The sequence below is a fragment of the Colobus angolensis genome, unplaced genomic scaffold (assembly GCF_000951035.1).
Source record: "Colobus angolensis palliatus isolate OR3802 unplaced genomic scaffold, Cang.pa_1.0 Scaffold16, whole genome shotgun sequence".
Taxonomy (NCBI): domain Eukaryota; kingdom Metazoa; phylum Chordata; class Mammalia; order Primates; family Cercopithecidae; genus Colobus; species Colobus angolensis.
In genome coordinates, this window is record NW_012114710.1 from 11,660,249 (window position 1) to 11,685,356 (window position 25,108).

Consider the following 25,108-nt stretch of genomic DNA (forward strand, 5'->3'; position numbering starts at 1 on the left):
GGCTGCGGTGGCTCCTGGGCTCCTCCGTCCGACCCGGGCCGCGGAGCGTCTAAGCGCACCCCATCCCCCTCCAGGGCGCGGAGTCTGGCGGCGGCAGGGACTGCTCGAGACCCGGAACCCCGGAACCTTTCATCCCCTGTGCCCATTGTGATCTGTCTCCTGGCCCTGGAGCCCTCCCACCCCACCCGCGCCGGGGTCTCCAGCGCGAAGGGCTCCGTTTCTGGTGTCCCCGGCCTGGGGCTGGCAAGCTGGGTTAGGAGCTATGACCTTGGGGCAAATAGGGATACGATCCTAGAGGCGCAGGGGAGCGCGCAGCACTGAGCGCTGAGAGCCACGCGCCCTCTGCTGCACCACCGTGGAATAAAAGGAGACAGCGGCGCCACAGTCCCCTGCCCGCAGCCCACGCTCGGGCGAGCCTGGAGGATTGCATTTCCTCGTAGGCTGGCAGAGCCTCAGGTGAAGTGTTCATCTTCTCCTTCTACTTTCCTTCTCTTTAAAAAATTAACGTGGGTGAGGAGACGTCCTAAGTTGAGTACATATTGAGTTGAAATAAACAAAACTCCTAATAAATCACTTTTCTCAGAAGAATCTAGTATGAGAAAGATAATTTCTTCCAAAGATATGAGAAGTTCCCCGGCTGGCCAAGAAAACTTGGCATCTGGCATACCTAGGAATCACTGAAAATAGTTTAATAGCAAGGACATTTTGAGGCCAGCCAGCATTATGACTTTCGTGGGTCCTATGGCGTTTCGCCTTGGGGGGTCCCTTTTTTGTAAACACGCATTTATACCTACACTGACATAAAGATAAATATCTTAATATTATATATTTAAACATTTTTCTTGACCAAAACCTATTTTTTTCTTTTTTGTTCTTATTTTAAAAGGAAACATTTTCCTGAGCATCTGAAAGTATTGTGGACCTGAGGCACTGTGCCTACAGGGTCTAATGGGTAAGTGAGGCTGTTTTGAGATATAGACAGAATTCATTTCCTACAAGGGACCTTGCCACAAAAAAAATCCGGGGGTTTGTGAGAAGAAGTTCGGTTCTGTGGTCTCTTCAATCTCTGAGGGCAATAGTATTAGAGTTACAGCTGGGGAAGCAGGACACAGTTTAATGTGATTGTGTCAGCCTTGGCATCACATTACTTACATTTGAAAATATATAGATAAATAAAAGGATAAGTTATTAGTGTACATTTTTGCAATATTTATCTCAAAATCACTCTTTACTATTTATTTCAGTCAATTTCACCCAAACAAATATGATTAATATTTAGACTTACTTGTTCTTGTTCTAAGATTCTAGAAAATTGTGTGCTTCTGCTTATGTGGCTTTTGGGTTGATGTCACAGGGAATTCTTAGGCACGAAAGCAGCAATACACTTTTTAAATTTTTAGCACCATTACAAAATGGAGTTTATTTGTGCCTCTGTAGGTGCACGGTATCTGTTGGGGCGCAGTGAGGTAATTTTGATTCTTTACATAATTTTTAAATATTAACTTAGTTGCTGTGAGACTCTTCACTTGGCCCTGGGGACATGGCATTGATAGGTGCCAAGAATTGAGTACAAAGTTTATGAATGTAGAGTGGGTTCCCGGGATTCTGTAGAGGGAGCCAGGCTATTTGATCAGCAGAAATGCTTGTCTTTCATTTTCTGTGAGGCTGGATTATGACTTTCCTAATAGGGATGAAGTAAGAACATGTTTGATTCTTAAATATGTGTAAAACTTCAAACACCACCAAACTGCAGTTCACCAAATGGATTATTGTTGTGGGAATTTTCCCTTATCTCTCACTTCTGGAAAGTGAATTAATTCTCAGTGGGAGCAGGCCCTCCCCACAGAGCTGCTGTTAGGGAGAGTGTCACATGTTCACCACAGGGTGGAGAGTAGTTTGCCTCTGGTTACTCAGAAGCAATCTAAATTTTTTAGTAGTGTTTTTGGTAGTACAGTGGTTGGCTTAGCATTGTTTTATTTTCCTAGTCAATTTTTTTTTTAATGGAGTTAACTTTATGCATTCACGTCGGTCAGTCCCAATCTAACTTTATTTTACTGAAGGCATTCTTAGCAGGCTGTCATGATTCACTGGCTGCAAAAGACTACTCTAATACTGGATTTGTTAAAATAAAAAAAAGTACTTATCTTATTATGTACCTATGTTTCCATGAGAGGAAAGGATTGGTTCATTTCAGAATAATCCTAAGTAAAGGAACTGACAGTAACTGGAGAAAAGTACTTTTCTTTGTCCCAGGAAAAAAAAAAAAAATTCAGTCAGTATATCAGGAAAATGTAATATAAAAAAATCTTAAAGTCTGTGTTCCAATTATTGGAGTAAAAAAAGCTTCTAACATATTAATCTTAGTAAAAATGTAAAAGAAAAAGTATTTGCTTTTTCTCAAAAAATGTAAAGATATTGTTAAGATATTTTACAAAGTGAGATATACATTATTTATTAAATATTTAATTAAAAAGCTAAGAAAAAGCTAGATATTCTCATACTTGTTACAATTATAGTGTTAAAGTAAATATCTGGGACTGAACTCAGTGGCTCATGCCTGTAATCCCAGCACTTTGGTAGGCCAAGGCAGGTGGATCGCTTGAGCTCAGGAGCTCAAGACCAGACTGGGCAACGTGGCAAAACTCCATCTTTAGAAAAAATAAAAAGTTAGCCACGCATGGTGGTGTGCCCCTGTAGTCCCAGCTGCTTAGGAGACTGAGGTGGGCGGATCGTAGCCCTGAAAGTCAAGGCTGCAGTGAGCCATGATCATGCCACTGCACTACAGACTGGAAAACAGAGTGAGATCCTGTCTCAAACAAAATAAAAATAAATAAATATCTATGGAGGCCAAGAGCCACTTGTTTCTTGGGGCTCCCATAGATCTTTGCATGCACATCCTTCTATCCTAATATTGGCAATTCTGCATTGTAATCAGACACTATTGTAATCATTGGGTTATAATCCAATGCCCCAATAAACTGTTGACTGCTCATTTGTAAAGCAGGAATAACGACACCCACCTCATTGTTGTAAGAATTCAGTCAGTGAGCATAGGTAAATCACCTGTCAGGTGTAGGCACTCAGTAAATGATGGCTATTCAGTTCCTCCTAGACAGTGCTAAACAGTTAGAATATAATGTAAGGAATGCAAAATTAAACACCTGGGCCAGGTTCAAGGGAAACGTTTAAGAGGAATGAGTCTCCAGCAGCAGGAGGTGTTTTTTTTTTAGTTTTTTGTTTTTGTTTTTGTGTGTGTGTGTGTGTGTGTGTGTGTGTGTGTTTTGTGGGAGGACAGAGGAGTGTTTGGGTCATGGAGATGTCCATTCTACCACACTTATGTTTTTCTTCTTAAACTGTGCCCCCTGAAGTTGGGCACTGTGTCACATTATTTATCTCTGTATCTTAGGCACCTAGCACCCTTTACGTAGCCTGAATCCCAGGATACATATAGTAGCTACTCACATAGTACTCCTTGAAATTATAAACTTTGAAAAATCCAAATGGAGATAATGGCAGTTTCACTTTGCAGAAGTTAGTAAATAATTTTGTTACAGATTACAATTAGCAAATAACTTTGTGCTAAAATTAGGTTGGTTTTGAATCTGGATTAATTTACTGGCTTTGTGACTTTGGGCAAACTGCTTGATTGTGCTAGGATTCAATTTCCTCATCTATAAAACTAGGGTAACAATAATAACTACCTCACAGAGTTGTGGTGAGGACTAAGATGATTCAATATGTGTGAGGGATTTAACCTAGTGCCAATAGTTAGAGCTTGATCAATGTTAGTTATCATTACTACCATTACTTGTTTCTTAGCTCCTATTTTGTGCTTAATATTTTCTATGTGCTAGGTGGGCTACACAAGATGACTCGTGTCTTCATTCATTCACTCAGCAAATCATTCTGAGTGCTACTATGTGTCAGGCATCAGCACAGAGGCTATAGCCGTAAACCAGATCAACATAACTCCTGCCCTCACAGAGTTGACATGGGGATGGATGGGGCTACTATACAATAAATGACTCAAAAAAAAAAAAAAAGTAAATTTCCAATACTGAGAATTTGTATGCGGAAAGTAAAACAGGAATGAGGTAAAGAATAACAAGTGAGGAAATCCTACTTTAGATGCAGTGATTATAGAAAACCTATTGAAGGAAGTGCATTTGAGGAACCACTAAAAAAAAGATCTGGGGAAGGGCATTTCAGGCAGAGGAAACAGCAAGTATAAAGGCCCTGAGAAAGGAAGTTTCTAGAACAGAAAAGCTTGTGACTGGAGCATGGCGATTGAGGAAGAAAAGACAAGTAGTGATGTCAGAGACAGTCAGGGGCTACAGCCTGCAGAGCCTTGCAGACAACAATAGCAATAAAGGATTTTATACTGGTTGCACAGGGAAGCCATTGGGAAGTGGCTTATGCACAGGTGTATTATGTGCTGGGAGGGTGTAATACAAACTGCAACAATATCACATTGTAGAATTAAAAGAAGTTTGGAGGTTAACTGGTCCAACTCTTTATTTTATAGGTAAGGAGACTTGTAGAAGTCCCCAGATACAACATGCTGTTCCCTAGCTCCTTGCTTTTATTCATCTGACAACTTCCTTTTCAGAAAGATCCAAACTCCTTGTTCTACCTATAAAACTATTTAATACTGTCTCTAGCTTCCCTCTTGGGCTCTGAGTCTCTCAGTATCCTTCTCTGGTAAGATGGGAGGCAGCATCATACGTGGTCAAGAGCCCAGGTTTTATAGTTTGGATTTGGCTTCTAGGACTTCTTCACTACATGATCTTATATTAATTGTTTGGCCTCCTCAAAGCTCAGTTTCCATATGTGAAATGTAATGAGTACCCAGGGCTACTGATCATGTCAAATGGACTAGTTTATGCGAATTGGTCATGTGAATGAACATGATGCCTGGTATGTTGTTAGCATACCAATTAGGATTATTGTTATTGTAGTCAAGAGTCATAGAATTGTGAAATGGGAATCGACTTTGTAATAAGACAGACCTGTGTTCATACTCTGACTTGAACACTTAACTTGCTGCATCACCTTGAGCAAACTAAGCAATCCCTCTGAACTTCATGTGCTTTGTTTGTGGATGGGGACTGGGCGGAGTGGGGTGAGGGGAATTCTACCTCTACAACGTGATGAGAATGAATGTCTGGAAGATGCTAGATACAATCCTGGCACATTTTCTTTGTTGAATAAATGGTATGATTGTCATTACATGTAATATGTTCCATTGTCAAATAACAGGTTGACTTCCCTAGTTCTCTAGCTTGGATGAAAATTCACATGTATTTAGTTAACATTATTTGAGTTCCTGATCTATAAAAACAGCTAACACTTATTGAAAACTGATTACGCACCAACACAGTTCTGAATGCTTCACATAGTCCTGCTCTACAGCTGGTGACATTGAGGCATAGAGGTAAGTCAGATCACCCCAGGTAACTCAGCTAGAAAGTGATGAGGCCAGGTATGAAACCAGACAGTTTGAACTATTAGCCATCTGCTGTGTGGTCTCCCCGAGGGCCAGCGAAGTGCCTTCAAGGAGTTTATAAAGGCACCTGCCTTGTCATGATGTAATAGCAATGCATTAAGATTATGTAAGCAGTATTCCTCTATAAAATAGAATGTTCTATCAAAATGCTGGCCATTTTTAGAGTTTCCTGCTAAACTCCTTTTAACTATTTAGGGTAGCAGGGGATAACAATAACTTTACATATAATAAACAGTTGAATTCAACTTTCCTTAGTAAATGGCTTTTCCGACTTTTAAAACTGTAGTTTCTGAATGTGTCTTTGTTTTTTCATAATAACTAGTAACACTTAACTTTTCTGTAAGTAATAAAACCTATTTAGTTTTGAAGAGTAGTGGATGAATTCCAAGCTCATTACCTAGTTTCACTTCCAACCAGAACTGGAAGAAGTATTAAGTGGGACAATTACACTAAAAATACGCAAAGTACACATTTCAAATATTTTACATTCCAGAACAGCTGTCACATGTGATACTATCATCAATCTAATAAAAATAAAAGTCCACCTCTTCTTAGAACATAGAACTTCTTAGAACTTCTCCGCTGGAGGCAGTTTTGCTCCCCGAGGGGGATGGTGACAATGTCTGGACACATTTTTGGTTTTCACAGCTGGGGGAGAGAGGGACTGTGTGCCATTGGCCTCTAATGGATAGAGGTCGGGGATGCTGCTAAACGTCCTACAATTCAGAGAATCACCTACTGACAACAGTGAATGTTTCTGTCTGAAACGTTAACAGTACCAAGATTTTGGAACCCTACCTTAAGAGTATACATAAGGTAATGCTTTTGTAAAAGGTCTGTGTTACAGTTGCATATGTGTCCAGCAACATGTGAGCCCTAGGACAGGGCTTTGCCCATAATACTCCCTCGCTTATCTTTTGTTTATTGGATTGTATAGAAAAGAACGAAATGCAGCTCTGTACCTTAAGATCATTGTCTCTTCACTTTGCTTCAATACACTTCCAATGATGGCTTTGTACCTAAATCATAGTGACTTGGTTAAGATAATATTAGCTTCGCCACATGATTAAACTTCTCTTTTGCTTATAAATCACCATTTTGTATAGGGGAATTTCTGACTTCCCTTCAGTTATAAGAACAATTTAACATTTTCCATGCAAGGGGAATTGTAGGCATTATGAATAAGTTTTTTCCTCCTGTTCAAGGACGGGAGCCCTCATTCACCAGTGTCACTAACTGACAACTGTCTTAAGAGTATACAAGTGGAAAATCAGCACTATATAATCCTATAACATATGTGGATAGGCTATAGGAAACAAAGATAATTATATTTTATAACTCTGTAGTTTTCTCGTTTGTGTTTATCCAGGTTGATTCTAAAGAAGACAGAAAATCTATATGCGTGAAAAGATGTCTTAAAAAGTTTTGAACTACTCAAAATTAAGATTTGGGGAAATAGAAGTAGTATGTAACCTAAGAAAACTGCTGCTGGCTGTGAACCCCCATGGCATTTTCTTTGCGATTCTTTGCTTCTTGTTAAATTGTATGTGTTTTACCATTTCACACAAACTTTTAAAGATTATTCCATGCAGTTAGCTCTATGCTTCTATTAGTGTCTCTCTCTCTCTCTCTCTCTTTCTCTCTCTCTTCCATCTGAGTACAATGTCTAGAAAATAATATACACTTGAAAGAATAAATGTCATTTAAATATTTTAATGAACAGAAGGAATAGTCCAGTATATTTCCCTAGACCTATGTATTGTGAATGCTTTTTTCTTTCTTTTTTTATCTTTTGCCAGCTTTGACCAAGCCAAAAGAGTTATAGCCAAATTCAAAAAGCTACCCAACCCAAGATCAAAACTGATGAGTCAAAAATGTGTGCTATTCCTCCAAGAACTCATTGACATGACAGTCTCTGACCTTCCTAGGATGAGGTTATTAGCTCATGAACCTAGACTGGCATTCAGTGTTTTAGGAGTTTCGTTGTACCATCTCTCCATACATACATCCATTTATCCTTCCATCCATCCATTCATTCCTTCAACCGTGCAGCAATTCACAGCAGTCTTAATGACTCTCTCTTTTTAAAGATTTGTTATAGAATTATCTCCTTCTACTTCCACTCTCAGGTAGTCTCCACTTGGTGAGACAATGAATAAGACAGCGGGCCAGCATGGCTGATGAGAAACGACAGGACAGAACACAATGGACCAGTTGGCAGGAGATTCTGTAGGCTGATTTTGTTAGCATTTGACTCTGCACCAGCTGCCCCCCACATGATCCTGTACACACTTCAGGGGTGCACATGATAACTGCCCCATGACAGGAAGAAAACATGAGAAATTCTATTTATAGTTAACTTTTTAGCCTCTAAAATTTTCTACTTTGTTTATATTTTATAATATATAAAATAATAAAATACTGTGAATATACACTTTATTTTTTTTAAATGAAATCTTGTGGGAACATGCGGAAGAACTGTGTCCCAGGGTCCCTACATCATTCAAAAAGAGTCCGGAGTCCATTGCTGACCCAAAGACCCAGGTGACCCAGAGCCGTGTTTTGCAGGTCGCCTGTACCCTCAGTCCTATCTGTTCCTTCTTTCCTATGGCACTGATATCACTGTTCAACATGTATTTCATGCCCAGTGTGTTGGGCACTGTGCTTGTGCCCGATAAGCCCTTTCATTCAGTATTCACAGCAATGTCTAGTGTCATTTCTCTTGAGTAATGTTTGGAAGTCGCCTTTATCTTTCTATTTTTTTCTTCTCCTTGATGCTTCTAAGTAGTTCCTTAACTTACTTTTATTTCTTCCGTATTTGACACATAAACACTTTTGAAAAGCATGAAATCTTTTCAAAAAGAGCCTTTCTTATGACCGGGCATGGTGGCTTACACCGGTAATCCCAGCACTCTGGGAGGCCAAGGTGGGCAGATCACTTGAGGTCAGGAGTTTGAGACCAGCCTGCCTAACCTGCTGAAACCCCATCTCTACTAAAAATACAAAAATTAGCCAGGCCTGGTGGCACGTGTCTATAATCCCAGCCAAAACCCCTCCATTGCACTCCAGCCTGGCTGACGGCAGAGTGAGACTGTGTTTCAAAAAAAAAAAGAGCCTTATTTTAGTCATCTGTGTATACTTTTAAAATTATATACCAAATAGTGAATGCTTTTGCCCAGCCGAAAGCATTACCCTGTAGCTGCAAACTTTCTCCTTTATGCCTTGTGGTGATTTCGTAATTTCTCTGCAACTCTCTGCTCCTCTTGGGGCCTCATCAATGTTTCATATCAATTAAGCTCCCAAGAATAAGAGACTCAGTACACCTCACAATCCCTTAGTTAGAGAAAACAAATGAAAAGGAATGAATGAGACCTTCTCAGATAAGATGTCATTAAAATACTCTTTTAATTAAGAAATATTTATAATAGGCTGTCTGAAATTTACATGTCAAGCTACAAGTTAAGCCGCAAAGTACTTACTATTCCACCCTGCCACTCCCCAGCCCACCACCATCATAACTGATGATGACTTCTGGTAATTTACTGTCTGAGGTAAAGCTTTTTTTAAAAAATTCTCAGCTATGCTATAAAGCTCGAGGTAGTAATTATCAGTACCTGAACATACATGGGGCCTATGTTGTTTGTGGAGGAAATTTACCTGAACTTACCATCTATTTGGCAGGTGAGGTGTGGAATGTGTCCATTGGAAATGCTTATTGGATTTTCAAAAGCATCATACTTTGCTAATCATGACTGTGAAACAAGGATTTGTGTTAGGAAGAGGTATCTTTATTCTGTATGTGAACTTGCCATAGGCATCTCTACGCAAAACTGAATGAAATGGAGAACTAAAGTCACTAATGAGAAAATTAAGGCAAACTTAGAGAAAAGAGAGAGTGGGGAAGTTCAAGTACCAGCATGAATCATGCCAATTAGTGTCATCAGAGTCTAATGCCACAGACTCATTGCTAATCTACCTCTTCAACTTGCACATTAGAAGCGTGAGTGCTAAAAGAGATAAATATGCGGGCAGAGACTCTGCTGTAATATCTCCTAAAACATGTCGCTTTTATGCTAAGTGAAATTAGTTATTAAGATTAAAATTTGCAAATGATAAGCTTTGGATATATGTAAAACTGCTTCTCTTCTTCCATGCACACTTTTTTTATAGAGAAGCCTGGGTTGCAGCAACAGACATCTGTATATTCTGCATTGAGAAAGTACAAGAACTTTCCCTAATTGAGGAAGTATAAGAACTCATTGAGATACCAGTCTCTGGCCTTCCTAAGATGAGGCAACAGCTCCCAGTAGCTCATGGACCTAGACTGGCGTTCAGTATTTTAGGAATTTCATGGCACCATCTATCTGTTCATCCATCCATCCCTCTATCAGTTTATCCATCCATCTATTCATTCCTTCAACCATGCAACAAATATCTTTGGGCTCCATTCTAGGTTCCAGATACTGTGTTAAGTGCTGGGGCTTCAATAGGGTAATGAAACAGATGAAGTATTTACCTTCATAAAACCTCCCTGCTGCCACTACTTATCTCACACACACACACACACACACCAGCTCTTATATTACAAACATAATTTTAAAGTGTTGTTGTTACTCCTAAATTAGTTCCCAGTGTGAGAATCTGAGCTCCTATATATTCACTGATGTGCAGCCTTCTCAGTTCTTAATTCTTCCCAGCACTTGGCCTTGCCCTTACATCTGCTGTGCTTGGCTTGTACAATTTTCCCACCCTTAATAGGCCCCCTTCTTTGGGGTCCTGATCCATCCACGTGCCCCTTGTGATGCCTTAGATCTTGCTGTAAACTGATCTCACAGGAGCAGAAGTGTGAATTCTGTGAGCGCAGTATTTTCAAACACTTCCATTTGTATTATAGTTCCATGGGAGCCAGGTTCCTTTTAGGGTAAGAATTCCCTTGAACAAATGCGTTTGGAACCATCCAAATTTCAAGTGTGCTGAATACGTATTATAGAAATGTATGGACATGTTGGAACAGAGAATATGTACACTTAATGCCCAAAATATTTCCCTGGAGTTCCACTCTCCTCTACCTGAGGAAGATTTAAATACAAGGGAGGATTTGATTCCTGTTTACTGCACAGAGTCAATTCTAACCTGGCTAAAATTAGCTTTTAAATCACTGGGTTTTATGCTGCTGTTGTGCACGTGGTCCCCTGTGATTACACCATTAGATTCCCTCTTACTCCTGCCGATTACCTGTGATTACTTACGCGGTCACGTTGTCAAGTGGCAGCACCTACTAAACACCTTCACACCTAAAGTATTTCTTTAACCCTCTACTTAATTCCTTGATGCTGGATTTTATGCCTAGACTGTTTTATCTCCTTTTTTTGTAGTCAAATCACCCCCAAAGTACAAGCTCTTCTCTCAAGTGTGACTTCTGCATCTCATTTAGGATTCTGACTTTATGGCATGCTCAGACAAATCCAAAATCAATTTCATGGCAGGAGACTTTCTGTATTTACTATTAAAATAGATTTCCACTTCGCGCTGCACTCCAAGGGATTCTACCTTGCCAACATTTGAAAATCAATATTGAACAAAAGGAACGCTATGGTTCTTCCAACTCTCCTCTTTGGTTTATTTTCTGGATATTTTGCTAACTCTGTATGTTTCTCAGGAGAGGGGTAGAACTCCTAGAGCAGAAGTTTCCTCAGGAAAAGTTATTTGGTCCTCCCTTGAATCGCTGCTTCTAGTGATGTGCTGGTTTCCAATGTCACCACATCTTGTTTTGCCTGATATATATATGGGACAGAAGTTGTTGTTTAAAAATACCATTTTCACCAATAATAACCAGAGGTGAGCCGTTATAGAAACTCTTTTAATATTACCTGTGATGAGGTGTGGATTCACGATGTTACTAATAGATACCTAAAGAAAGAAACGTGATTTAGGTATTGAATAAGGCATCTAATTTTTTCTTGGTTGATGTAAAATTAATTAATAAAAGATCATCGTTAACTCCTATTGTGAGTTACGTCAGAAGGACTATTCTAAGTGATTTACAAGGAATTCTTAAAATCTCTCTGGAGGCAGGTTTACAGATCTCTGGAGAAATCTCTTAATAATCTCTCTGGAGGCAGGTTTACACTCCTGTTTACAGATGAGGAAACAGGCATAGAGAAATTAACTTGCCTGATGCCACACAAGTGTTGTGTGACTTGAATCTAGTCCTTCTGAATACTGAAGAGGGCTTTAAAATGTTAATTTCCCATTATTTAAGTTTCAGTGCAATAACTACTATTCTTTTATCCCTCAGGCCGTATTTTTGGCTATAAAGACTCTTAAAAATATGTAAGAATCCTTCACTCTCTTTTCTTTTGCATAGATATTAATGACTAATAGTAAACATTTGAAAAACAGAAATAGGCTGTCAAAAACAATTTTTAAATCTTATTGCTCTACAATTAGTGTGGATAAAGTACAGCATGGCTTTTAACGGCATAGTCATTTTTGTAATTATTTTGCTGCCATCTAGTGACTCACATGAAATTTTTGTAATATTTTGCTGCCATCTAATGACCTAAGTGAAAATAACATTCAAACATGATTTTATTTTTCCATCTGCATTTTAAGACTTTAAGAACTACTTTAGGGGTAGGTTTTAAAAGAATCATTAAATTTCTATATCTCAAATAGGAAATTAAAAAAATCTGAAATTCACAGTTATTCATTTTTCTTACCTCTTCTCACTTATTATTCCTCTGCTAAAATAATATATTTTACTTGTAACTGGAGCTCATATTTAATATCAGATAAGAAGGCATTAGAAAAGAACCTAGAATCTAATTAATTTTCTTTATGTCAGTTTAGACCATATGTATTTCTCTTAGGCCAATTTTATTTGTGCCAATTCTCATTTTAATAACTGTCATATTAATTTTTCCACATGTATCCAAGCTTCTTAATAGCTGATCAATTTCAACTATATTTAATTGTATAAATGATTATGGTTAAACATTGAGAGCTTCAGTTTTGCATGTTCTGTGTAGAATGCTTCTCACTCGTCTACATAAATATTCACTGATTGTACTGTTTAAAGAATTTTGGATCAATACTCTTGAAATTATTTGCCTTTTCATAAATATATCCTGTCTGCTCATTTAAAAGGCAGGGATTATATTAACAATATATTTGCACACTTAGTCTTGGCCGGGTGTGGGGGCTTACACCTGAAATCCTAGCACTTTGGGAGGCCCAAGTGAGCAGATCACCTGATGTCAGGAGTTTGAGACCAACTTGAATAACATGATGAAACCCCATCTCTACTAAAAATACAAAAATTAGCATGGCATCCTGGTGCATACCTGCAATCCCAGCTACTTGGGAGGCTGAAGAACAAGAATCACTTGAACTCAGGAGGCGGAGGTGCCAGTGAGCCAAGATCATGCCACTGCATTCCAACCTGGGCAATAGAGTGAGACTTCATCTAAAAAAAAAAGTTATATATATATGTAAATATAGATATATTTGCATACTTCTAACAATACCCTATACTAGGTAAATTCTTGTTGATTCTGCCCTATCTATAGGCTTTCAATGACATGATAATCTGAATACTATGAAACATGAATTCAAATTAGTTTTTGCCCTATTTTGAAATGTTAAAATACTTGCAATGATTATACCCTGAAGAACAAAAGTTGGCAGATGCTGAAATCTTTCTACCACAGCAGTTCCTGGCCATGCCCCTTTATAAGGCTATGTGTATCTGAAATGCAATTGTTTGGGGGCCTGTTTATGATCAGGAAAATGATCCCCCTGCTGAATAAGGACACAGTATGTCTTTAATATTCTAATGGACATCTATAATATCACAGCACTTTGAGTTCAGCACTTTGAGAAGCTGGGAGGAAATTTTAAGATGGGCGATAATTGTGAGCATTGACAATGACTCAGACTGGAGGGAGGGGGAGAAGTATGTTCTACTAGAAAGTTCCCACCCGAAGCTAATGAGATCATTTTCCAAGGGGATCTAAACTAAGATAAACAAAAAACAATATTCCTATTAACCATGTAATGTGTTGTTCAAGAAGGTAAGTATTTTACCTGGATTCATCTATATTCATGATATCACTTTTTCAACAAATATTGAGTAATTATTATGTGCCAGACACAGTATTAGACAGCAAGGTGAATGTCAGCATGCAAGACTCATATTTGTGCCTTCATAGAGCATATGGTGTATGAAGATAGCCTCTTTTGATGGGGCGTTTTCCCTCAAAACAGTTCTAACCTTGTTCAGCTTGTGTACTGGAATAAGGACCATTTGTGGCTGGCATTAAGTCATATGTTCCTCCCCCACATAGAGTCAATACTGGATACATCTTTTACAGTGCATAAGCATTACTAAGTAAGTACCTTGAGAGAATCAGCTTGTGTATTATCACTATTGATCAAAGCTCCACACCTCCTAATTTCAAGGGATTTAATTAACACTTCCAGTTCACACTGACCAACCTGGTTTGACTTCACCTAGGTGGTAATCTATTAAATATCTTTAGCCTCATAGGACTCTGTCACATGATTTGACTTCTGGCATCTCAGGACTCTCCTGACCCAATATTATTTCATTCCTTAGGGCAATGAACTTATTCCTGTCACTTTTTAAAGTAAGTTAACATATTGGCCAGTGAGGTGATGAAAGACGTATCAAAACCACTAACTGCAAAATTAGACTTTATGTCTAAAGATTTTATATTACATGGTTTAAAGATCTAAATATATGGATTTTTGCAGTGTTAGGCCAGCATCATCCTAAAGGCACAATTTTTAAAAATATAGATGTAAAAGCTATAGTCTGACTTGATTTCATGCCCCTAAAACCCATTGTACTAGTCTGAACCCCAGAATCCTAAACCAATTTTGAGGCGTCTGGAAAGTATTTCCCACTATCAGATATATGGCCACACATTTGTCTTCTGGTCTGCAGTTTCCTCAGAAGGCCCTTACTAATTGCTTTTTTTTCTTTTTTCCCCTGACGCTCCTTGAGGAATGTAGCATCCAAACTAAGAACTTCAGTCCTTAGTGCCATCCTTCAGCTATAAAAACAAACTTACAAAGTTTGTTGCTCTTAAACTCCCTTTTTGTCATTTATGCTGCCTTTCCGTTTAAAAAAAACACAACACTCAATGTTTTCCGTTCATGTCTTTATTGGTTCTGGTGATCAGTACAACTGCTTTAACTTCAAGTCCCATCATTCACTGTTTTGTGTTCTAATGATCATTCATTCCAGCCTCCAGTGAGAAAGACAACAGAGGCACTTTTTATTTTAATAATCATGCAAAGGAAAATGTAGTGAAATTAAAAATAAATGGCCCTCCTTCAGGTAAAGAAAAATACTAGGATAAATTCAACTACATTTATGAAGAAGAAATTCAAATACTGAATCAAAAATTTGAAAACTCCTGATTGTGTTGTGTTTTCTTTTCACTGATTATCAAAACCAAGTAATCTTAGTAGCTAAAAGTTCAATAAATGACTGACTTCTTGCTGGTGTTAAGAGTTAAAACATATTATTAAGCTCAGTTCTTGCTGTCCATAGTCATTTTAATTTCTGGCTTATGTTTAATTGTTACATGATCTTCATACACCTCTACTACATGTAGAATTACTGATATTTCTTTAAGATGGACAACTCATAATATAAAAATAAAAACAGTGAAGTTCTGTGAAATTTTAGGTAACAGAAAAACTGGTGCCCAATAGCTAGCCATTTTTAAAATATCTTTACTCTTCCATCTCTGTTTCTTCTTCTTTGAAACTTTACTAAAAATGCTACTTTTATAGGAAAGATGGTTATTACAGAGATCAAATGTGAAATCTATGCTTTCATATTAGATCTTGTCAAAAGTAACTTTGGTTTCTTGGTGACCACATCATATTAGATCTTGTCAAAAGTAACTTTGGTTTCTTGGTGACCACATCTCTCACATTCATTGCTCAGTGTGAAGAAATGAAATAGACTTGGAGTAAGGAGCACCAGAAGAAGGCAAGGAACCAAGCTCTCCAATGGCAGGTTTCCTTTCCTGAAGAGGGCAAGATCCAGCAGCCTCATTTGAAGGAAGCTCTCACCACCCTGTTCTTGATAGGCTGTGGAGGGCGCCAGTTGCCCACAAGGGGCACTGGGGGCTCGTTCTCAGCGCTGGAGAGGAGGCTCCGCAGCTTGGCCATCTGCAAAGGGCAGGAGTAGACTGTTAACAAGACATTCGGATCAACTGGACACACTATGCAACAAAGAGGTGTAAATACTGGTTTTTTTTTTTTTTTTGGGCGGGGGGGAGTCTCGCTCTGTAGCCAGGTTAAAGTGCAGTGGTGCGATCTTGACTCACTGCAACCTCCACCTCCCAGACTCAAGCGATTCTCCTGCCTCAGCCTTCTGAGTAGCTGGGATTACAGGTATCCACCACCATACCTGGCTAATTTTTTATATTTTTAGTAGAGATGGGGTTTCACCATGTTGGCCAGGCTGGTCTCGAACTCCTGACCTCAGGTGATTCACCTGCCTCGGACTCCCAAAGTGCTGGGATTACAGGCGTAAGCCATCGTGCCCAGCCAATACTGGTGTTTTAAAAACGAGAAGCAAACCACACAACCTGTCCCCAGTGTCCAGTCCAGAGCTATTTAGTTAGTCGCTGCATAGTGACACACATTTTTTGTTTATTTGTAAAAGCCCTTTTCTTCATTCTATACAAGATCACTATGCCCTCTGGTCACAGCGTTTTCCTCTTGAATTCTGAAACATTTATTTTTTATCTGAGGGGTCAGTATGAACTATATACTTTGTTGGAGAGGATGACCACATCCATATATCAGTGTAAATAAAATGTAATAGACCTTTGTTGTATAAGTTTATGGAGTCAATTATTTTAAGAGCAAAAAGAAATCCAACTCATGCTCCATTTTCAATTTTAAATTTTCTTTCTTAAAGGGTAAGAAAATAAATTCTTATTAATAACACTATGATTCTACATTAAAATATTTTTACATTTCTTCTTGAAAAATTTTCATTCTTTCCAAATAGTTATATCACTGAACACGGTTGTTAAATCTGATCTTTTAATAAAAATGTCTTTATAAACTGACATAAATATGCAACCTGTTGCCTTATGCAAGAGACACACACTGGGAAACTGATTTTACTATTACAGAACATGCATGCTCTAGGTTGTAAGTCCCTGTGCTGTTTACTTGCTTCAATCTGTTTTTCTCCATGTTCTTGCCCACTTATTTTCTCCTACGTAGCTTTTCCTTGAAAGTGTCTTTAATGAATGTTACTAGGACACTCTTTAGATTGAACAGTAAGAAGGGAACCTTGAGAAGAGATGCCAAAAAGTACTGGGAACAGTTTGGAGGTGGAATTAGAATCCTGCACTTGGCTGTGTGATCATGGACAAATTACTGAATCTTTGAACCTTGAATTATGTATCTGTAAAACTGCAGAAATAATATATAGCATACAAAATTGTTAAATCCTTTCCAGTAGCACCCTTCTCTTCTCCAGGTCTGTATTTATCATCCCATCTTCTTACCAGTGCTCAGTATTTGGCAACATCCAAATTAACAAAGATTCATATTAATCTAAACCCTTTAAAGTGTTTATAGAGCATAAACTCAGTCATGGTCAGTATCGAAATGACTTTTAAATGAGTTGCATTTATCCTGGTACCCTTTGGGGGCCAAGTTTTAGAAAGCTGAACAGGCTGGTTGTAACTAACCAGGGCAGACCATGAAATCTCTAGCCATAGAGCTGTCCAGTGAGTATCCAGTTAGTAGCTATGTATTTTTGATTTGGTATCTGTATCTTACATAGGCAGACAGCAACATAACCCCATGTGTTCACAAGGCTGCTCACCTGGTCAGAGCTCACGGTCATGGGCTCCTTCAGCAGCAGCCACACAATACACTCCTCGCAGGGTGGCGTGGTGAATGACCCCTGGTAGGTCCAGTAGTCCCGGCATGCCGGGAACAGGCAGGATGGGTCAAACTTTGTGAAGGGTGCCTCCTTGCCCTGGGTAAGAGCAGGTTGCAGGTGCAGTGAGTGAGTGCATGCACATGCTCAACCACCCCAAGCCCTCACCACTTTATTTGTGAGAATGGATTTCAAATGCAATAGAGAAAATAGAACTTTTGAACAAAGTATAGGCCTGTCAGAAATAAAGATCAAAGCGGGGAAGCTGGTTTGCACATTATTACTTGATCTGCCACAATCATTGTCACACTGTGTTCCTTATTGTTTTAACTGTGAGTAGAATTGGTAACTCTATCACTCCTCAAGAAAAAGGAGAAACTAGTATCTCAAGCATAATTGAATTATTTCATGTAAGTTAATGTTTTGTTGTTGATGATACCAAAAAATATCAGGCTTGCATTTTTATTGAATGTTCTACTTGGAATAATTACTTTCTCCATTAGTAAAACTGAATAATATTTGATTAGAATGGTCACCAAAAAAATTAAAATTTTTCTGTTACTTACATGAGTCTATTGTTAAGATTTTAAATTTATAAGTGCTTCCCAGAAAGGTCATCACCAAGACTCAACAGACCAGTACTGGCTGACATTTAGTATCTCCATGATGGTACGCATGCATATATGCAGTGTGTGTGTGTGCGCACGCGCGCGCGTGTGTGTGTGTTGGGCGAGGATGCGGTGACCACTCAACTTCTCTGATTCTCACTTATTCCATTGAGAAAGAGATTATCTGACAGGATGACTATCACCATTAAAAAACTGATATATGTTAAATTGCTCTAAAAACTGTATGCCACACAAATATAATAGCATTTATTTTTATATTTATGCTTAGCATATCCATCAAACTTAGTAACAGATTTTAGGTGAAAAAAACTACTTGAAAATGTGTAAAGAAAATTTCCATAATCTGCTTTATGTTTTAGGAGGGAAAATGATTTTTGTTTACCTTTGTCTTAATCTTGTCCAATGCATCAAGGAAAATCTGGAACTCGCCTTTCTCACGTCCTATCTGTAAGAAAACAGAAATCCAAGTATAATTCTTTTATCTCTCCATAATTTAGGATTGTCTTCAAAGCTGATTTTGATCCATCCATCTGCAACTAGTGTTTATAAATCTGCCAGAATATCTCGTACTAAGCAAAAACATAAGTTTATTTTTCCTCAAGATTTTAGAGTATATATTTTCTGATCTAAATTTGGACTCCAGGCCTCTGAAGTACAGGACCACAAAATTACACGTTGATCTAGTTCTGTGTCTTTGACCTTCTCTGCAAAGTCATTCCACTTTTCTAAAAAACAGATTTAGAACCAAAATGAACCCTATGTTTCCCAAACTAAACTCATTGTCTTTCTTCTCAGACCTACTCCACCTCCTGCTGTGCTGTGTTCAAGCACCAGAAATGACCCAGTGAATTAAGAACCTAAAACAAATTAGGTCATTCAAAGAGAAAGAAGCCAGATTTTCACCTCTGGCTTGAAATCTAGATTATGTTACCACTAACCTCATGTGTTAATGACACCAAGTCCTCTTTAAAGCAAGGCTGGCTCAACAACACACACATTCCATGTGCTATCTTAGCCTGGGATCATGGGAGTGGTGACCACCTCAAGCCGAGGGGATGTCCAGCCAGGGACTTGGCATCATATGGTTCCCAACACTGACTTTTCTGGTTTCCAGTGCAATTGAAGTGGAGCAGTGAGAAAAAAAAAATGAATATATGCCACCTTTGCCCTTACCACCAGTATAATAAGCGCACTTTAAGGCTCTGTCCCTGCCACCTACACACACACACACACACACACACACACACATCCCACATCTGGGGAAAATTTAGAAGTGCTAGGGGTCCTGGAGTGTGGTAAAATATACACTTTTAGAGAAAAGCAAGACATTTTGAGCTGATCTTAGCAGAAATATCTTGATTAGTTGAATTAATAATAAAATGTACATAGAGGGAAGAAGGTAAAAATGAGGGAATGAAACTCAAACTATGCTAAGCATTGGTAGGGAAATACATTTTGAAAGAAAATATGTGATTAATTTTTACTTTACCTTCAGAAAAATGCCAATCACAGCAATCCCATCACGCTGCTTCAGGGCTTCTTTAAAAGTGTTATACTTGGGGTTCCAGTGAACCAAATGAAGCTGAAACCATTGAAGACAGATTAGAAGGTAAATTCCTGGAATATGGAAGTAAGTATAACATTATCCACAGTAAATCCAATCGTTGTACAGGCTAAGGTTGCTGAGCACTCTCATAAAAGCTGAGAAAATTTGAAAGAGTAGCATGTAGTATTTTGGTAACACTTCTGGTGGCTCAAATAAAAAGCATATAAAATTATTCATCTCCTTTTATCAACCAGAGCTCCGAAACCTGGTGGCAACCTGATCTTAATTTAGAACATGGGTACCAGTTAGGTTAATCAAACTTTCTATGCTGAGTTACAGAGAATGGCAAGAGAATACAATCATTTGCAGCAGTTAAAAAATGTTTTATTCAAGACCAAAAGTATGAAATAATCCCATATGCAAAGGTCAAACTGAAAGTCTTGCCTGCATCTGTAAGAAATATACTCAACTTTCCCCATTTGGTTGGGGAAGATGTCTAGAAGGCATTCTCAATATTTAATTTATCTTGCCATGGCTCTCTAGATTGGCTATAAAGAAACAGAAAGATCACAGTGAAGTACTTTGGGTTTTCTAGCATCTAATTTAACCAAGAACTAAGCTGCCTAATGATTCTGCTTAAAAACATGTTCATGGTGTATTTCTGGGCTTCTGTCACAGCCCCTATGTTAACCAGAGCCTACCTTTGGAAAAGAGAAAGGCAGGAAAAATGAATTGGTCCTCACCTCCAAGGCAACTGCCACCACTTATTGGCTTGGCTTTATAAAGAAAACATGTCAGAGGCCTGTCTTAAGCCCTTGTAATTTGATGCGTTGATCTGAGTTATGATTCATTCTTTTCTTTAATGAGTTAACTGAGACAGAAAGTAGTATATGCTCAGATTAAATTGTATGTGTGTACACATATCTCTATGTGTGTGTAAATATGTGTGCATGTGTATATATAGATATTCACACACACATATATATATGCACACGGTTCATGAAGAGATTGGAACATAAGCATTATTCAGAATTTCTAAATGCTATTTTTAGAGTACTATATTCTTATAAAACAGGCAGCACAGGGCACTGGATAAGACGATGAACTCTGAAGCCAGTCTGTATCAGGTAGAGCACTAGCATTCACCAGCCGTGTGACTTTATTATGTGTCTTTTCTATGCCTCTGTTTCCTCATCTGTAACCTGTCTCTTAAGGTAGCTAAGAGGATCTAATGAGTTAATACATGTAAGCATTTAATAAGTATTAGCTATCCTTTTTCCAGTTTCATTGAGGACCCTAGGCTTTCTTATTAAGTAGCTATCCAATTTCTAACTTTTTGAGTTTTTTTCGAGACAGGGTCTTACTCTGTTGCTCAGGCTGGAGCGAAGTGGCATAATCATGGCTTACTGCAGCCTCAACCTCCCAGGCTCAAGTGATCTTCCCACCTCAGCCTCCTGAGTAGCTGGGACCACAGATGCATGCCATCATGCCAGGCTAATTTTGGTATTTTTTGTAGAGACAGGGTTTCACCATATTGCCCAGGCTGCTCTCGAACTCCTGGGCTCAAGCAATCCACCTGCCTCAGCCTCCCAAAGTGCTGAGATTACAGGTGTGAACCACTGCACTTGCCCCAGTTTCTTAATGTAACCTTGGAAATCTTCATGTTTGCTGCCAACTCACCTATACCCCTTTACCTGTCTAGCCTAGAATGTCCGGCAGCTTCAGTTTAGCCAAAACTAGTACAGCTATTTTCATAACTATAGACTTGAAACAAAAGCAGTGGATGATGCTTTGTTGCTGTGGTTCTTATTTTTAATTTTGCAATTTTCACTGTATGAGACCCAGAATGGATTATGGCAGTAATCCTCCTACCTCTGCTGCGTACTTGACTCCATCCACGGTGTGCTCAGAGCCATGATCATCCGAAGAGCCCCAGTGAAGATGAAACTGGCGAAGTCGGTAGGGTCCAGGGAGAGGACCCCCTCTCAGCACTGTGATTCAGATAAGCTTGGTCAACAGTGAATTCATGCTGCTTTTACAGAGCTTAATGGACAAAATGCGGCCAGTGTGCTGGGTAGATGGTGCCACTCCCAGGACACCAGACTCCTTATAAAATGAAGTCTTGGGATATGTCAAGATAAATGATTGTTCTTTTCTGTTTTTCTTATTTTGTTTGCTTGTTTCATTATTATTGAAACATCATTTTAACATTTAGGAAAGTAAAATTAAAACAACAGATGAACAATGAGGAGGCATACACCCAGAGAACAGGTCAGTAGTGTGGTGCAGTGGGAAGAATTGGACAGTTGAGAACCAGGTGGATGTAGGTTTCCAATGCTGACTTCACCCCTTGCTAGTTCTGTGATCTCAGACAAGTTGCTAAACTTCTCTGAACCCACTTTCACATTTCTAAGAAGGTGATAATAATACCAAACTTTCAGAGCTGCTGTGAAGATTAACTGAGATTAAGCACCTTAAAGCGCTCATCATTGTGCCTGCATGATGATCACTGAGCAAATGTGAATTCCTTCTCCACGTGTTGCTTCCAACTACACTTTTCTTTAAGACAGCGAGCAAGAACTTTCATCTACGTCTAATTTAGACTGTGTCTGTTCAAATGAGATGAAATGGAAAATTCAGAAATTTCCCAGAAAACAAATCAATTTGGATGACTAAACTAGATAATTCTCAGCAGTATTAATTTGGGCTTGTTGATAAACATCTCAACCCATTGCAGAGTGATTTAGAGGTTCAGATATCTTCCAAAGTATATTGAAAACTATGCAGAAACCGTAAGATCAAGATTTGGCAATATAAGCTAGATCAAAATAGAATTCAGAGCACAGCTATTTTAGAAGAGGTTGGCCACACTAAGTGGCCCAGGGAAAGTCATAAATGTAGACCTCAAACAATGAGGCTAGGCCTATAAGAGTTTTCTCATGTAGAAATGGAGTGGTTCAATTCATTCCATTTTTCCTGTCCAGCCACTCAGAACAGTTATTATAGGGACATGTGAGTCCAATTTATTAGAATAAACTGTATGAAATTGACAATATTCAATGATTTTTGCTCACAAAAAATGGCATTTTCATGTGGTTCAACCTAATAGACATGTTTAATTTTGTCATGGTGCTTTCAAAATGGTACTTGATATATAAGGAGAAGGGGAAAAAAGAAAACAACAGCAATACAAAATCACTGTTTAAGAAAATTTAAATTTCTATAACTTGGAACCTCCTAGTAGGTAGGAATTATGAATATCATTCTTCATTACAGCATCACTAAGAATGTTCATTTAAGTATATCAATAAATGTAACTTTATTAGAAATGTGGCTATAAGGAATTATTTTGCTGTATATCAAGCACCAAAATATTAAAGGAAGATTATTTCTTACCTCGTTTATTGTGAAATAAAGTATTTCTGGCTAGCATTCTTTTATTTTACTGATTTGCTTACTAGTATAAGTGAAATAAAGAGATTTGTTTTTTCTAAACATGTATTTTTCAGTTGCTATCTCACACATAAATACTAGTCAAGAAGAAATTGTCAGATATTTCAAAAATACTCACCAAAATGATTAATCAGATGAACCCCACTGAAGGCTTGAAGGTAAGTCATCTTCACACCTTCAATGGCCCCATTCTCTCCCCTAGATTGGTCACCTCCCAGGCACCAGGGGAAGAAAGTGCCTATTTAGGGTTTCTATTATATTTCTGGCTTTGCAGAATGGAATCTACGCAATCGAGAGTGGAAGCCTGGCTCTCCAGACCATGGACAAGAAGCATAAAAAACCCTCAGGTACAGGCCATCAGAGTCTGAAGAACACTCATTTGAGCTTATTGTCATATCTGTCCTATCATGTTCCATTTCAGGAATGCATCGCCAACTTTTAGCTTGGACATGGGGCCGTTTTCACAGAGACCAAGTTTGGAGGGTGAGACATTTCTCTTCAATGCATAAATATAATTATTCATAACTAAAGCAAAGTCAAATGTCATCTCCATTTTCAGAGGCAAAGGGCTCCCTCTCCCCACTAATTCTGGTACTGTGTCATAACCCACATTTTGTCAATATGGACATTGAAAACATCCATGTGATTCTACCTCACTGTCATACTTACTTGACCTATCATAAGTATCATCAAATACAACTCGGCAGGTCTTCCCATTATTCAGGATGGTCTTGGCAGAGCCACCATCATAAGACACTGACCATGGCTGCAGAGAAGGGTCATGCTTGATGTCTTTAGTATGCAGCTCAATGGGCGACTGGTTTTCCCCCTTGGCATTTGGGAAAAGTTCATGCCAGTGGTCAGGACCTAGGAAATAAAGTCGAGGGGATGTATTTATTTGGTGGCACAACCTAAGGCCTCTTTCTAATTGACTAAACCAGCAAAACGCAGAGAGGCTAGACAGTGATTTCAAAAAGGTCTTAGGTTTCAGACTGGGCAATGAGAGACTTACCGTTCATTTCAGGCCTGTTGGTAGTTTTGTGAATAGCATACATGGAGACTATTTAACTCGGTGTGTTCACTCTGCTTGCTCAAAGGCTTATTTTTGAGATAAACTTTATCACACTTTTTTAAACCAATGCCACCTTCCATCATACAGTTGGAATAAAATAATATTGACCACCTACATTTGAGCATTATGTTGCAGTTTTCAGAGCACACCCATATTCCTTTTCCTTGGATTAGGGAGAGCCTTAGGCAGAGCAGAGATTCTCACACCAGCACCAAGCTCAGGTTAGGTGCTTGTCCAGTGTAACAGAATAAGGGCCAGTCACACCTGATCTCGGGCTGTCTGACTTCTCAGAGGCAACGGGATCTTAGGCAAGTGATCCAACTTCTCTGCACTTCAGTTTCCTCCAAGAGAAACAAAAACTCCATACTAGGGAGAACTAAACGAGATGAAGGGAAAAAAGAAGGAGCAGCCTTTGGCAGTTGAAAAACCTCAGTAAACGTTAGGTCTTACCCTACTCCTACATTTTCCACTGCACTCTCTAAAGTTGCCCATTTCTGTGCAATGGCAGGGCTCTCCAGGACCGGCGTCTCCTCCTGGCCGGGGGTCGCCGCTGCTGCCTGCACTCACCGTTGTGACTGGCGTAGCCCCACTCCTTGGCCATGGTCGCCTTCCTCCGCGCTGGACTGCTCCTGCCTTCTCTTTCCCTGCGTGGTGCAGAGTCTCCGCGAGCCCGCGCTTTTATGTAGCTCCCCCAACCGCACACTGCATGGCCTTATTAGGTCAGCGAGGGTGGGGCAGGGGGCTAAACTAGATTGGGGTGGTATTTGGGAGGCCGGTCGGGGAAGCCAATGAATTCCAAGAGCGGTACAGCTGTCGAGGTGAGGGGGGCGGAGATGGGCGAAGGGGCACCTACGCCCCTCCCTGCGCTCTCCCGGGAGTCGTGGCTCCTGGCCCCTCCATCTCCTCCTGTTGTCTCGCAAAACTGCAGGGCTTTCTAACTGGCGCCGACGTG

General features: G+C 39.2%; 1 protein-coding gene and 1 long non-coding RNA gene across 4 annotated transcripts in view; one reads left to right on the top strand and one right to left on the bottom strand.

The window, feature by feature from the left end:
- Window positions 1-24,835, bottom strand: part of CA3 (carbonic anhydrase III) — a 42,710-nt gene extending 17,875 nt beyond the window's left edge. The window contains exons 1-7 of one of the 3 annotated variants that reach the window (XM_011937095.1): window positions 24,724-24,835; window positions 23,754-23,951; window positions 21,504-21,622; window positions 19,575-19,667; window positions 18,468-18,530; window positions 17,400-17,555; window positions 15,443-15,718 (exon numbers count right to left, since the gene is read on the bottom strand). In XM_011937095.1, the coding sequence (XP_011792485.1) occupies window positions 15,599-15,718; window positions 17,400-17,555; window positions 18,468-18,530; window positions 19,575-19,667; window positions 21,504-21,622; window positions 23,754-23,951; window positions 24,724-24,757 (783 nt within the window). In that variant the 5' untranslated portion in view covers window positions 24,758-24,835 and the 3' untranslated portion in view covers window positions 15,443-15,598. Of the gene's footprint in view, window positions 1-15,442; window positions 15,719-17,399; window positions 17,556-18,467; window positions 18,531-19,574; window positions 19,668-21,503; window positions 21,623-23,753; window positions 23,952-24,723 lie in introns of those variants that run through there. The other 2 variants (XM_011937097.1, XM_011937096.1) reach the window with 2 other exon arrangements.
- LOC105508261 lies at window positions 893-7,259 on the top strand. The gene is made up of 2 exons (XR_001001231.1): window positions 893-952; window positions 6,876-7,259. It is a non-coding gene; the product is annotated as an uncharacterized LOC105508261 (long non-coding RNA).
- Window positions 24,836-25,108: the final 273 nt, after the last annotated feature.